This window comes from Macrotis lagotis, chromosome 1, assembly GCF_037893015.1.
Source record: "Macrotis lagotis isolate mMagLag1 chromosome 1, bilby.v1.9.chrom.fasta, whole genome shotgun sequence".
Lineage (NCBI taxonomy): Eukaryota > Metazoa > Chordata > Mammalia > Peramelemorphia > Peramelidae > Macrotis > Macrotis lagotis.
Window position 1 is genome coordinate 685,765,610 of NC_133658.1, and position 16,679 is coordinate 685,782,288.

At 34.7% G+C, this 16,679-nt stretch overlaps 1 protein-coding gene across 2 annotated transcripts in view; it reads right to left on the reverse strand.

The window, feature by feature from the left end:
- Positions 1 to 16,679, reverse strand: part of MTX2 (metaxin 2) — a 134,130-nt gene that overhangs the window by 27,193 nt on the left and 90,258 nt on the right. Inside the window, exon 11 of one of the 2 annotated variants that reach the window (XM_074215644.1) lies at positions 8,592 to 11,414. The exons of the other annotated variant lie outside the window; for it this stretch is intronic. Within the exon in view, the coding sequence (XP_074071745.1) occupies positions 11,409 to 11,414 (6 nt within the window). The 3' untranslated portion in view covers positions 8,592 to 11,408. Of the gene's footprint in view, positions 1 to 8,591; positions 11,415 to 16,679 lie in introns of those variants that run through there. 2 annotated transcript variants of the gene reach the window in all.

Genomic DNA, 16,679 nt, shown 5'->3' on the forward strand with positions numbered 1-16,679 from the left:
ATTTGATTCTCAACAACCATCAGATATTACTACTTCCAAGCACTCTCCATTCCATTGTCTGATATTTGTTCCCCATGTATAGCATTCCATCTATTGCCTAAATACCTATTTATATAAGGGGTCTCCCTTTTCTGGAATGCACTCCATCCTAAACTTCCATTCCTGCAGAATCACTAGCTTCCTTCAGCATACTGCTCAGCAGAACCAGAAGACCATTGTACACCTTAACAACAATATCATAGGGTGATGATCATCCTTGATGGACTTGCTTATTCCAGTACTGCAATAGTCGGGGACAATTTTAGGGTATCTGTGATGGAGGATACCATCGGTATCCAGAGAAAGAACTGTGGAATTTAAACGAAGACCAAAGGCTATTATCTTCAATTTTAAAAGTTGTCTTATGTAATATATTATTTTGCTAAAGTTAATGTTTTCTTTCTTCCTTTTGAATCAGTTTCTTCTCCCAACACATTCGATTTTTATCCATGCATATGATGGAAACAAATGTAAAGGCTACATCAGATTGCCTTCTCTTGAGGGGAGGGGAGGAGGGAAGGGAGGGAGGGAGAAAAAAATTGTAAAACTCAAAGCCTCATGAAAACAAAAATGATTGGTAGAATTAAAATACTGCTCAGGTTCTAGCTCCTCTGTGAAGATGTCTAATAACTTATTAGGGCTTTCTCTGATTTGATATATATTAATATTTATGTGTAAACATTTATAGACTATAATTATTTTATACATACTTTTTTGTATATTGATACATAAATATATACTATAAATATGTAATTTGTAACTATATATGTATTGTTTGTAATCTTTAAATGTTGCCTAATATAGAATATAGAATGTTATATAATTAGTTCTATAACATATCCTAATTACATATTATATATAAAACAAATTATAAAACAGAGCAGCTAGGGGCACAGCAGATAGAGCTCTGGAGTCAGAAAGATGAGTTCAAATGTGTCCTCAGACAATTATTAGTTGTATGACATGGCCAAGTCATTTAATCCTGTGTGTCTCACTTTCCTCATATATAAAATGATCTAGAGAAAGAACTGGTAAACCATGAGTCAGATGCACTCAACATCATCAACAGTTTCAAAGTGTGTATAAATCTATATTTTGTAATTAAAAGTACACACACACACACACTTTGTAATTAGTTACCTATGTACTGTACATATTGTATCCTCATCAAGTAAAACATAAACTCAATGGGAAGGACCATTTATCTCTTGTGGTATTTTTATCCTTACTACATACATGTAATATTAGGTGTTTATGGCTTGTTGAATTCAATTAAGGAGGGTAACTCTATACTTTCCCCCATCTTTTCTTCTCAAAATCAAACAACATCAATAACAATATTCAAATGTCCTTTGTCCTCTGAATTTTATGAAGTTTAAGGCATACTGATTTTTTTATAAGGTATCCTTTAAAATATGAGAAAAGTATGTCTTTAAAATAGATGGGTTTGAAAAAATTACTGGAAGAACATTTTTTTTTCACTCAGTAAAAAGTCACTAGAATCTTCAGGTAAGACTTAAAGAAAATTCCATTATTTTACTTTTTCATATCTATTTTGTCAAAACATGACTGTTTTTATAAAGATTGGGAGAGTCCAAAGAGAGTGAATGAAAAAAACTTTACAGAAAGTCCCAAGAGGGTGTATTGAGACATCAAATAGCTCTTAGAAAACCACATTTTGATGAGTTAAGCATAAACAAATCAGAAACATATGCATTTATTGTCCCATAAAATACACATGGTCTTATATAGCTCCCCCCTACCCCCCACTTCTCTTTTAATGACAAGAGTAGGAGAAACAAAAGAGGAGATATAATTTATTTCATTCTTGTCCTCTACCATTAGTCATCTTTGGTCACTTGCAAAATATTTTATATAGAAAGACATAGAAAATTCAACTTAAGGCATACAATTTTAAAAGGCAGCAAACGTCAGTTTATAAAGTAAAAGACCTTTATACTCAACCTGAAGAAATTTCCTTCTTGAGTTTAAATTTAAGTTGACTTAGAGTTTTGGATAAGGGAATAACAAACTGAAGTCAACAAGACAGTATGGTGGTGGCCCAATATAATTTAATTTCTAGAATTGAAGGGCCCTCCAGTACCTGAGAATAACTGGTAGTTAAAGGAAATGCATCTTTATTTGCCACTTCTAATTATCTATATGTCCTTCAATTAACAGTATGATGGTAAGAAAGATGAAAATGAAAGCATATATAAGCTAACAATTATAAAACTATAGAAAGCCAATATCATGGAGTTTGTGAGTTTATATTTGGGGGGGTGAGATGTGATAACCAAACGCAAGGGGGCTTTTCCTGCCAATTTGAATTTGTATGTTTAAAATAGATGATGATAAGATCATAAGAACTGAATTGAACCAAAATTTCCCCCTTTTTATTTTTTGTTGGTCATGTAACCTAAAAATATTGGGAACATGAATATTTAAGAAAATACCAAATGTCATGTCAAAGAAATAAATATATAGAATTGGCATCATGGAAATAAGGTCTGTTTTCTGACTTTTCTGGAGGCATTTCGAGGTGGCCACCCCCACTGTCAGCTTAAGACTGTCATGCTTAAAATCAACACACACCCCCAGCCCTTTCAGACAGTTCTCTCTCGATACTTTTCTATTTCTGTAATCAAGGATCAAAACTTCAGAATCATCTTTAACATATCCATCTTCCTCACTCTCCAATGCTTCTACCGTTTCTTTACCATATCACCATCCCAGCCCCAACTTCCATCTCTTCTTATGTTTTCCCTAATACTAAACTCTCTACAATATATCCAACCACTGATAGTATATTAATCTTCCTTAAATACCACTCATCTCATTTCCGTCATACTCAAAATTCTTGAATGACTCCTCATTGTCCACAAAATATATTACAACCTCGTGCTTTTGTTTTCACTTATTCCAATTCTACCCATATTTTAGATCCATAATATATCTCAAATCTAACTTTTCTCTTTTCTTTGTGAAATATCTCCAGTTAATTTTGCTGGTCTTCATATGGCATGGTGCAAAGGACCATCACCATCCAGCTCACCTTCCTCTGGATGTCCTACAGTTTGTCAATGGCCCTTAAAAGCCTTTCCTGATTGTGTCCTCCTCTGTTGTCTCCACTATATTTGTCTCCAAGGCTTATTTAATGCCCCTTAACTGTAATACTTTCTGTGGTTTTTTTTACATTTTGAGCTTGTTCTTTATATTTATTGTGTTTGAAATATCAACTGCACAAGGACAGCATGTGGAAGATACAACTAGACAACAGGTCATGAAAAAAGAGCTTTACACTAAACATAAAGCAACAATTAGACTTTCCCAAGCCCTACCCTCCCCCTCTCCCACTAAAAAAAAATATACCAATGCAATCTTAGAGTACATTAATAGAGGTCCAGAATGAGGGACACCAGAACTCTACTGTGTGGTCAGACCACACAGTGAATACTTTATGAAAGCTTTTAAGGACTATTGACAAACTGTAGGACATCCAGAGGAAGGTGAACTGGATGGTGATGGGTCTGTGTATCATGCCATATGAGGATCAGCAAAATAAACTGGAGATAGTTCACAAAGAAAAACTTATAGAAATATGATATAAATATGAATATATATCTTCAAATATTTATAGTCATCATATGGAATAAAAATTGGATTTGTTTTGCTTGGCATCAGAGAGCAGAACTAGAAGCAGAAAGTTGCAGAGAGGCAGCTTTAAACTGCCTTGGGAGATAATGCATTCTTTCTTTTTGAAGCAGGGGTCAAGTGTATAGATTTCCATTTAGGCACAGGCTGGCCTTGAAAAATGACATATGAGATCCCTTCATACTCTAAAGTTCTGTGATAGTTGAAGGCAAAAGTCTAGTATTGGCTCAGTGGATAGAGGACTGGGTTTGAGAATCAGAAAACTCATCTTCCTAAGTCCAAATCTGACTAACCCTGGGCAACTCACTTAACCCTGTTTACTTCAATTTCCTTATCAGTAAAATGAACTGGAGAAGGAAATGGCAAAACCATTCCATTATTTTTGCCAAGAAAACTCCAAATGGGGGTTTACAAATTATTAGACACAACTGAACAGCAGCAACAACAATCCCTATAGGATGTGAAGTCAAAAAACATCGTGAGAGACTTTGATAATTCAGGTCTTTACATTTAGAAACTTTTTTAGTTTTTAATTATAACTCCAATATGAAGTATTTAGAAACCTAAATAAGGGTTCTGGTTGTTTCTGTTAAAATTTAACATTATTGAAGTTATTCTTTATTCTTCTTCATATAATCAAGTTTGCTTTGTGTTTTTGCCTCTATCCTCTATAGTTATATAGAGAAGTCTAGATGACAAAGGAGCTAAACACATCAGGACTCATGAATTTAACAACTGACATTAAATTGAGCTTTCCTTGGACTGACATCCGAAGAACCAAGTTTTGATTCAATGTTATTTTCTTCTTTGGCCAGATTAAGTTAATTTAGGTAAAGAGTGGACTGTGGAGGCAGCTAGGTGGTGCAGTGGATACAGCACCAACCCTGGAGTCAGGAGGACTTGAGTTCAAATGTGACCTCACTTAATAATTGCCTAGCTGTTTGAACTTGGACAAGTCACTTTTAACCCCATTTTCATAAATAAATAAAAAAAATCACTTTAAAAAAAAAAGATGGACAGTGATCACTCCCATAAGACAACCATAATTCAGTGTGGCATGGTACAAAGAATGATTGTCTTGGAGTCAGTAGTCCTTCCATGGGGTCCTGGTCAGTTTTATTGCCTGGTTAGCCAAGAATAGGTCATTTTACTTCTCAACTTCGGTGGTAAGATGAGGATAATAATTTTAAAATGACTAGAGTTTTAGTAAATCTCACCATGCTATTTAAATAGGTACTATTGTCTACCCACAATTAAAATATATTATCAATTATTTAATAGTTATGACTTTAAGTAACAGGAAAAGTATTATAGAAATGGTCCTGAAATCTTTTTAAGCCTGAAGTATATAATCACTGTATTTTTTTAATTTAAAAAAAATGCCTTCTTTAGAAGAATGCTTGGATGAATAAGCATTGCTAAATGCATATTTTGTCACTGAGTGATTTCTGTCTATTTTTCTTCAAAAAATTAATACAAAAAAATAAATTAACCTCTCTGTACTCATCGATTCAAATCTTTTAGAGAACTAAGTTTGGTTGTTTTTTTCCTCTCTCAAATTCAGAAGCACTCAGTAGAGAAAATAGTACCATGGACAGAGCACTAGACATGGCCTGAGGGAAATCTAGATTCATATGCCAATACAGAAGTATGCCAGCTGTGGGACTTTGGGTGAATAACTTCACTCTCTGTGTCTTGGTTTTCTCATCTGGGAAATTAAGGAGATTGGATTTGATGACCTCTGAAAGTTTCCAGCTCTAAATCTATAATATTTTGCAATTCCTTAGCATCATTTGTGTACTTAGAACAGTGTTCATTCAAAAGAAGCTATAAAAGTTAAAAAATTGATTCAGATCATAAAATAACAGTCAGCACAATAATTCTTTTTTTTATTTTATTTATTTAAAGCAATGGGTTAAGACTTGCCCAAGGTCACACAGGTAGGTAATTATTAAGCATCTGAGGGTAGATTTGAACTCAGGTCCTCCTGACGCCAGGGCCAGTGCTCTATCCATTGTGCCATCTAGCTGCCCCACTAATACAATAATTCTTAAAAAAAAAATTAGCCTTGCTTGAAAGGGTTATTTACTCCTTTTCAAATGATAGCTTCCACCATGGTAGTAATTTTGAAATTAAAAAAAAATACATGGGTCATTGGCATGGAACTACACATTGACATCTAAGTATACCTTAGATATCATCTTAGAAACTTTACCATTTTAATGGTCATTTTAAGCCTTTTTAAGGAGAAAGTGTCCAGCCCTGCAATTGAATTAGCATATTTATCACTTCATGTGAAAACCCTTATTATGCACTTGATGCTATGGTAAGAGCTGGGGTACAAAGAAAAGCAAGACAGTTTCTGCTCTCAGAAACTCGCCATTGAATGGGGAAGATAACATACAAATAAGAAATAGAATGAACTGGAATAATCTCAAAGGGAAAGCCCTAGAATTTAAGGAGATTGGGAAAGGTTTCTTCCCTTAGTAATGCATAGTCTTAGAGAGTTGCCTGGGAAAATGAGAGGTCAAGTGAGTTTCCCAAAGTCATTCAAGGTTCTAAAAGTCAGAGGAGATATAAACCCAGCTCTTTCTGACTCTAAGGTCTGTCCTCCATCCATTGCATTAAGTAAAAGACCTAGAGTTTTATCTCCCCCCCCACAAAATCTTTTTTATAGGGCACAAATACCTTTAGCAAAGTCAGATATTTTGTTTAATACAGCTTTAAAATGCAGGAAATTTTACCATTTCTGTCCTTTAAGAGTGGAAGAAAAAAATACAAGGAATAGTGAAAATGACATTGTATCCCTTCAGAGATGGAGAAAGAATAAAGAATTAAGAGAAGAATGATATGCATAGAAAATATTGGACAGAGAGAGCTGCTACTATTTTTTTTTACAATACAAGTCCCTCTTTGTATTGGTAGGACCAGATAATGAGTAGCACTTTTTCTTTGTAACAATTCATTAATCAGAGAAATGATCCTTGCTAGTGTTTAGATGTTTTACTTAATTTGGTACCTCTGGCCTGCTGCCCCACTAGTGCCAAAATTATTATTTCTCACCCAGCAGGTGATAAATAACAACTTCAGTCATGATTAATACCATGAATCCGTCAACCTGACTAATGCAAAAAAGAAAGAAAGAAAGAAAGAAAGAAAGAAAGAAAGAAAGAAAGAAAAGAAAGAAAAAAACTTGAATCCTCCAGAACAAGTGGGTGATAATTGTTATGGGAGCCACTGGAGCTCTGCTCGGCTTAGAAGAGAAGGAATCCACAGGAAATGAAGCGTTTGCTAGCAGTCCAGCTGATCCTAAGAGGCTTCATTAAGCCCATCTCAGAAACATTTTCCATTGGTACCCCAGTGTTAGGTTTGCTCCCTCCTAACACTGAGTTTTATATCTTCAAAAAGAGACAACCATAATAACATGTCCATAATAACAAAACAGAATAAAGCACAGCCAAGCAATAGCAATACTATTTAGAAAGTTGCACTTAATAAATGCTTGTTGAATTGAACAGAACCCAATGAGATAGTCAAGGCAGGAATTATTAATCCATTTTAAAGAGGAAGAAACTGAGGTAGAAAAAGATAAAAATTAAGAAATGATAAGGCTAGGACAGGAATGCATCTCTTTTCTAATCCCTAGTTCCAGACTTTCTCCACTACATTACATCATTTAATTCTATTAAACACAACAAACATCACTATATATAAGCACTGTAGTGATGGTAACCTGATACACAGAGGGAAAAGTGCCATCTTCTACATTAAGGAGAAGATAATTTCCTCAATAATGCATACAGAATGGAGTTGTCCTGAAGCCCACAGCAAAATTACCCCCTCTCTGTGAACATAAAGAAAATGAGTACGTTAACAGTGGCTAGCAAGTAAGCCATATGGTGCCATCAATTCAATTATTATCATTTAGCATTAGAGGCCAACACTGTGCAAACTGCTCTGTAAAACAGAATTAAAACTATTGTCCAATGAAGGGTCTAAACTGACAAGCCATGAGCCTGACAGGTAAAAATATACCTGGAATTAGGATAAAGCTCAGCACTGATCTCATGGCAATAGTCTTTAGGAATCCAAAGTCAGTCAAAAATGGCAACTCTATGAAATAATCAGACTTTAAAAGGGGTTTGAATCTGTACTTAAAAGTGGAGAAAGAATCAGAATAAGGGAAGACTCCTTTTTTCCCTTTTACCCCTTCTAATAGTGAAACTATCTTGACAACCCCCACCTCCCCCTTCACTTGTAAAATGAATTAATTGGATTAGAACTTTTTTTTGTGAAAGGGAGCCCTCTGGAATTCTGATGAAGCCTATGATTCCTTCTCTGAATATTTTTTAAATGCAGAAAATAAATGTAAGATTGACTGTGAAGGAAACCAAATGTATTGAAATAGATATAAAAATATTTAAAAAGAAGTTCATGGATCCCAGGTCCTAGAATAAATTATTTCTAGGGTTCCTTTTAAGTTATAAATTCCAAGATCTCTGATCTCTGTACTGACAATAAAGCTCACCATTTTTCCATGTTAATATGGGGTAGAAAAATAAAAGAAAGAGAAAAAAGGAAAAGAGAATTACAAACTGGGACTTGAGCATTAAAAAGAACAGGAAGGATTCAGGTCCTCAATATGCCCCTCAATTAAACTTCTACTCCAAATAATAGCCTTCAAGGCTTTAAGGATGAAAGTTGAGAACAATGTACTAAGGATAAACATATATATATATATGCAAACAGATGAAAAAGGTTGGAACAATTAATGTGAAAAAAAGATGAAAATGAAAAGCTTATATATTATTGAAATGATAGATCATTATATAGATCTATCTAGATCTATACATCTATCTGTATAGATCATTAAATTTAAGTTAAATTTAATTTATATTTCATTTATATTGCCCTGTGAACTTTTGAATAATAGTATTACTGTCAAAAATTTTGTTTAAAAGTCTAGGGTACTATTTAAAGAACCTCCATGTGGCACCAAATGCTATAATGTATAGAGCTCCAGCCCTGGAGTCAAGAGTTCAAATGTGACCTTGGACACTTGACCCTTATTAGCTGTGTGACTTTGGGCAAGTCTTGCATCCAGGGCCATCTCCAGTCATTCTAATACATATCTGGCCCAGATGGCTCTGAAGGAGAAAGTGAGACTGGTGACTTAGCACATTCACCCCTCATTCAAATAAAATTTACTTGGTTGTCATGGCCATATCTCCCTGATGTCAGTATTCTTTGAGAACAAACATCATCAACAAAACCAATTTGGAATTGAATTTTGGCCTAAATGGCCAATTAATCTACTTCTTATTCTCTTACTAACATACTTTCCCCTAGGAAATATTTACTTCTCAATATTTCTCATTTACTATTTATAATTTTTTATAAATTTATAATTTCTTATTTACTATATAGCTTTGTTAATATATTAGATTAAAAATGATGAATGAGGTAAAACAGGAGTATTCAGATTTGTTAGCTGCTACTTGTTTGCCTCAAAAAAATCTGAAGGTTATATTTCCACTAAATTCCAGTTATAATGGAAATATAAATAAATGAATAAAACATTTATTAAGTGCTTACTGTGTCTCAAGTATGTCCTAGGGACTGAGAATACAAACAGAAAAAGCAGTTTCTGCTCTCAATTAGTTTACCATCTAATACAACACATATAGGAGAATTCAACTGCAGGTCAGATGGAAAGGTCTGGAGATTTGGAGGCACTGTGAGCTAAAAGACAGATAGCCTTATCTAACTCTATGTCACATAGAAATAACCCATCACCACTGGAAATAGGGTAGAGTAGGTCTTAGGGTCAACATGGAGAGGGGATTCTTGTGATACAAAGGCAGTAATTTCATTCAAACACACTCAAAGATTTAAAGGAACCAATTCATTATCATCTTCATTAAGTGGATTAGGCTCCTGTGACATTGCTTTAACTGAACTCTTTTTGCCATGGGACATTTTGAGGATTACAGCTAAAAAGTTCAACTAAATATTGGATATCACCTTCTTCAGTTTCTTTATCTATCAGATGGGAAGATGGTCAATAGCTGTAATATTTATCTCACAGGGCTATTCTGAGGCTCAAATGAGAAAACTTTAAAATGCTATGGAGATGTCAGTTTTCATCATTAATAAGATTGGAAATAAGACAAAACAGTGTGAGCCTGCAACCAGAACATGCTGTGCATCTCAAGATGGATATAACCAAACTTGGAAAAAGTCCACCAAGGTGACCAAAGAAATGGAGACTTCTGGATATGAAGACAACCAAAAAGAAAATCACCATTCAGCTTCAAAAGATGATGGATGAGAGGAGATAGGATAGCTTTTTAAAAAAAATTTACAGCTTATTGATAGAACAATCCAATCAATGAATGTGTTTTTAGTAGCTACTATGTTCTATATTCAGGCTAGATTCTAGGTATAGAACAAAAAAAAAAACACTTCTGCCCTCAAAAAACTTAGCTGAGATCTCTAACGGGAAGCAACATGTATGCATAGACAGGGAATTAGCATATATTAAGCACTTATATGTGACAGGTATAATTGTAACTGCTTTACAAATATCTCATTTGGATATCTGGGGAAACACTGTGAGGCAGGTACTATTAACTCCATTTTACAGATGGGAAAACCAAGAAAGACAAAGATTAAGTGACTCATCCAAGGTCATACAGCTTAAGTTATCTGGACTCCAGATCTATTTATTGGACAACCTAGCTGAAATACAAAGTAAATATTTTGGGCAAGGGAGAGGGACAGGAGTAGCTTAAGAGGAATCAGGAATGGTCTTAAGTAGAAAGCAGCAGTTACAGTGAGATTTTAATAACATTAGATATTTTACAGGCAAAGAACCTACATGGTCCATGTGAAGACCATCCAAAGAGAGAAACCTCAAGAAGCCAGTCTGGCTGCACCAAAGAATGAGTGAAGGTGGTGACTAATGTATAAGATCCAAATGGTTACCATAGACTGAAACCAAGCTGTAAAGAGCTTTAAATGCCAAATAGCAAAGTTTACATTTTATCCTTGGAAGAAGAAGCCACTAGGGCTTTCTGAGGAGAGGAATGAGGATTGACATATTTTGGGACATTGTTGTCAGTTAGGTGGAAGATGTCTTAAGGCAGATGACCAATTAGGAACCATTTTAAGTAGTCTAAGTGATAGGCAATGATGGCCTGAACTAGGATGATGGTGATATAAATGGAGAAAAGGGAATTGTGCAAAAAATATTTAAGGAGGTTGAGTCAATTATTTGTGACAGGGCAGAGAATTGAGTTTTTAAAAAGTAACTGCCACCAGGGACTATCCATTCCAGTTCCCTTCTATTCATAGCTAATAATGGATTGCAGAGTACCATTTTGCATATAGGAGGTCAATGATCTTTAGCCACACTTTTGTGAATTAAGGAGAATAGACAGCTGATTTTCAAGGTCTTCATCAATTCAAACATTTAAGAATTTATTTGAAGAAGATGCTACTGAGGACCTGACTGCAGTGTCTAGGAACATAGCTAACAAGAGGGATCAATCTTCAAGTTTGAGTCTGGAATGGCTGTTGAAGTTGTCCCAGAGATGGTTAGTCTTGCCTGGGCTACACCCAATGCTTTAATGCCTTCTCTCAGAAGTTTCCAAGTCTGGAATCCTGTGTTCCCTTGTCATGAGCCTTTCTCCCTTCTGCCTGAGTTTTCGTCTTTACCCCTGGAGAAAGGAGTAATAAATCAAAAAACATTTACTAAATACCTGCTATGCAACCTTATGGTTATGATAAGATTCAAGTGAAACTGTATATAAAATATTAAAAAAATTTAAGTTATCATTTTTACAGAAAAATCTATTTCATCCTTTTTCAATGGATTTCAGGGAGAAACGGTCCTGGGACAAATCACTTTCTGATAATTCTTTTCATGTTCTTTGGACTACTGCATGGTAGCTCATATGGGCTAACTAGAGGGAACCTTGGTACAACTCCAACATAGAGAGGATGATGTCTACACTTCATCCTATCCTCACAATATTGATGTTTTCTGTTATGTCTTTAGGTTTTAAAAGCTTCTTATTTTATGAATTTTTGGCAATTTCTTATGATAGCATCAATCTAATGTCCAGGAAATTGTAGGTAATAGTTTGGTCGGTCTGTGATATTCTCCATTTCCACTAAAGCTTATTGGCTGAGTTCTCAAGGGATAGTTTGAGATCCATATTTGCATTATTGGAATTTGTTCTCTTGTCATTCAATGGAAGATAATGTGCTTCTGCTGTGGAATGCATCAAATCATATCTTGAGCAGATACTAAATTTTTACAGTTTTCAGTTTTGTGCTGACAAGTTTCTACCTTTCTCTTCAAGTTCTTTAATACAAACTCTTCTGTAATTCTGCTCATCATGATCTAACCCTAAATTATCATTATTATTAAAGCAGAATTAAGAATCTCTAGTTTTGTTTTGTTTTTTCATTCTCCTCTCAGATCTTAGAAAACCTAGAGAATGACTAAAAACTACAGTGTTAGGTAATCAGATTATAGTATTCACTTTGTTCATTTACAGTCATGTAAATTTAATTCAACAAACATATTTTAAGTATATATATATATCACACACACACACAAACACACACACACACACACACACACACACACACACACACACACCATGGAAAATATACTATGCCAAGAGGTAGAGATGAGAAGACTCTCTTATAAAAGAGCTAAAAGTTTAACTGAAAGAAAATTGTGCTAAGTTATCTCAGTTCCAGAGTCTAGTGCACTCTACACAGCAAAGATAGGCTTAGATAACTTCCTGATCAGGAAATAGCAAGAAGAAACAGCCTAAGCAAAAACATGGAGAGAGGAAAGAAAGCTATGTTGCATACATGTATGTAAAAGAGTAGTGGAAAATAAGGCAAGAAAAGATTTGATGGGGGAAAGATATATTTTGGAAGACCCTGAATGCCTGAGGCTGGAATGGCAGTTTATAAGAGAATGTATACAGAACAACCCTGTTAAACCATCTATACTTTTATTCAAAGAACACAAAATTCTGAGAAAAGTATTTTGCCTGACAACTTAATGCCTCCTACTTTAATAATAGATCTGTTTAATTCAAAGTTCATTTTTTTCTAGTCCCTTGTGTTTCAAATTATTGAGGTAATAAAATTTAATATAAAGCTACCCATATTTGAATAGGAATTTACATAAGAACATTAATTCTACTTTTAAGTAACAAAAAATTAACCATTTACTATCATCTCATAAAAAATGTAAAAACAGTAATTTTGAAACCTTCACGTGTTAAAACTGAAGAATTTATCTCTTAAGAAAAGGAAACAAACTCAAGACAATAAACAGCAATTCTAAAAAAGCTAAGTTCTACTTCACCAATAACTGTCACAAGCTCACATACTCATAGGCTCCCAAGTATATATTTACATGAAAGACCAGTTACAGTCTGTCAAATCAATGATCCACAAGCTAAATGGTCCCAAAGTACACAGCAATTATGGTATTGTTTCCACTTCTATAGCCTCCAAGGAGGAAGTTTCTTTGAATCTGAGTATTGCAGAGGGATTCAAAACCACTTTTGTGTAAAATAAGCAAATTAGAGTGAGTTGATAATAGTATTTGCCAGTACTTTAAATGTTTCTAAGTTAGGGATATCAGGTCTCCATCTTTAGAAAGGTGAACATTTTGAAGTAACAACTTTTGGGGTAAGAAAGAATACAATAGAATGACATACCAAAATAAAAAAAAAAATGAGTGACAAAAGATGAAAGAATGTATCAAATCATTATGGATAAGAGAAAGATAAAATAACTCAGAGATTTCAACTCACATCAGCATACCAGCAAGATAATGAAAGATGGAAATAGACAGATTGTGGAAAGGCAGACATATTATTAATTGATGGTGGAGATGTGAATTGTGTAAAGGAATGAAGAATTATGCAAAGAAAGTGGTTAAAATGTCTGTCATTCCACACAAAGATTCTATACTAGACATTTGTCCCAAGGAGGTCAGTGACAAAAGATCACATATGTGCGTATGCACCTACATGCACACATCCATTCCCACACCACACACACACACACACACACACACACACACACACACACACAACACACACAAACAGTAAAAATATTTTGGGGAACAGAATTAGAAACAAATGGATGCCTACTGTTTAGGGAAAAGTCAAATGAACAGTGGTACCCAGATGTAATAGAATCTTTCTATGCTATAAAAAAAAGTAATGGACATAATACAAAGAAACAAGGAAAAACATTATGAAGTGATGCCAAGTGAAGAAGCAGGAAGGTAATGTCTATGCCTCCAAAAATGAAATTTGAAACAATATAAACAGAATGTGATTTGGCCATTAAGAAAGTGGCTTCAGTTGAAACTTTAGGTTAGAAACCAGGCAGGTTTAGAAGAGAGAGAGAGAGAGAGAGAAAGAGGGCAATACTGCAATACTGACTGGAGCTAGATTTTTCACTTAGTTAAGAAGGGAGAAAGAGAGATATGACAGGAATAAATAAATTTTAGGATCTAGGGACTTAAAAAATTTTTTTTTAACAATGGAGATTTGGGAATGTTTGCAGGTAGCAGTGAAGGAACTCATATATAGGAAGAGACAGAAGATTAAAATGAGACAGAATGGTATGAGAAATAAATTAACCAACCAAAAAGAACTTAAGCAATTGTTACATATCTGGCACTGTGAAAGGCACTGAGGATACACATATAATGAATGAAACTACAATCAAAGCAGAATCTAGTGTATAAATCAATTAAGATGAAATCACCATATAAAGTAGTGTATAGAGAGCAAAGAGAAGAGGGCCAGGACAGAACCCTGAGGGACACCTATGATTAGAGAGGGTGTGATCTAGAAGAGGATCCAGCAAAAGAGAGACAAGGAGGGGTGAGAAATCCATGAGAATGGTGTCCCAAAAACCTAGAGAAAAGCATCTTAAAGAACAGTGATCAAAAGTGTCAAAGGCTACAGAGGGGTCAAGGAAAAAATGAGGATGATTCAAAGGTTCAATGGCTTATAAGGGTACCCCCACAAGAGGGAAAGAAGCATTGTTTACTAAGAAAGGATATGGTGGGAAAGACCAGCAAAGACAATTATTGACTGGAGGAATGCTATATAAATTGTGCTATAAAATATTGTGCCATAAATGTAATGGAATACTATTGTGCTATAAGAAACAACAAATATGAAGAACTCAGTGAAGCAAAACTGACTTCTATGAACTGATATAGAATAAAGTAGGAAATAGTAAAATAACAACACACTGGCAATTTAAATAAATGGAAAAAACATCAGCAAAAAAGAAACTAAACACTATAATTATAATAACCATGCTTGCCCCTAAAAAAGAAAATCAGCTCCCTCCCTTCATAGCATAGGGACTTGGTGTGGAATATGTCAGACATAATTGACATGATTTTGTAAACTACTTTTTCTTTGTTTCAGAAATGGATAATGTAAAAATAGAATATTTTTTAAACTACCTGGGGATCCTGAGAGATAGTAAATAAAAATGTAAATTCAGTAAAATAAAAATTAAGTAAATTAATTACCTATAGTCACTTGAATCTAGAACTCCAAAATCAACTCAATTCCTAACTTTTAAGTTCCATACTATAACACAGAGTCAGCTAACTACAGCACTGTTAGGTATTATTCAATTGCCAGAAGGAGGAATATTAGGGCAGCATAGATAAGATGCTAGAAATTACTTCTCTCTGAACCTCAGTTTAACTCTATTATACCTATACTGCATGAGAACTCAACTAAAAATTAATTCTTATCTCTATTATAATTTATAATCAATAATTTCCTTCCTTCACAGGTTGGAAGAAGTAATTTAAGCATCAAGAGGAATGTCATATAATGAATTTTCATTAGGAAATCTTGGTCTAAGTACATTTCAAATCACTTCAGGCTTTTTTGTTTAATGTCCAGGTCCCACAAGTTCCAAGTTAAATTCTCTACCTATCACTCTTGTTATTTCTGGTTATTCACGTATACTGCTGGCTTTAAAAGAACTTCAAGAGAAATGAGATGGGCCAGTCTGCCTTAAAGTATTAGAGACTTTTATTTGGTGCACTTAAGGGAAGGCCATGGAACTTAATTGGAGACATGCAACTCAGTATGGGGAGGGCAGGGGTTGGGTTATAGAATACTGGGGCAGTCCAATCGTCACACATTCTTGAATAAGAGGCTAGGATCCTCCAAAGCCGATTAGGAAAAGATATGAAAAGGATATAACCAAGGATGTAGCTAGAATGTTTCCAACAAGATGATGGTCAGGTCAAAGAAAAAGGAAGAAGAGTCCACAAGGCTATTAAGACTGCTCCCAGGATTTGGGTTAAACCAAGCTCCTGCTGGTAATTCCAGATCATCTCCTCTCCACGCTTAAGGGTTCAAATTAGTACAAGGGTTTTGTGTTGGGATACTTTTCAGGAAAGTCTGGCTGGTTTCTTGCCTCTAAGAACACAGATAGGAGGATATCAATAATCCAGGAAACTATAAGTTATTGTATTATAAGCTTCCTGGTTCAGAATCAAGAATGGGGGGTGGTGAGAGGTAGAACAACGGGATAGGCAGGAGGAATTGTGGCTCTTCCACAGAACTTATTAGACAAAAACTAAATCACTCAAACCAGTGTTTTTCATAACTATAATGTTGTATAACTAACCAAATAAGGAACAGAGCAAGTAGGTGAATATCAATCTTTCTCAACTATTCAAAAGCTCTGCCTTCATTTCAATTCCATACAAAGCCCCCCCCCATAGGTCAAGGATCTTTTAAGAAATTTTCATAAATTAAAATGGAATCTGAACTTCATATTGATGATATGGCATAGTACCAGATGCATGTCTCTCTAATCAAGGAGCCAGAACTTAGTCTAGGGATTGGGGTCCCTAATGGGTCCATGAGCTTGGATGGGAAAAAAATTAC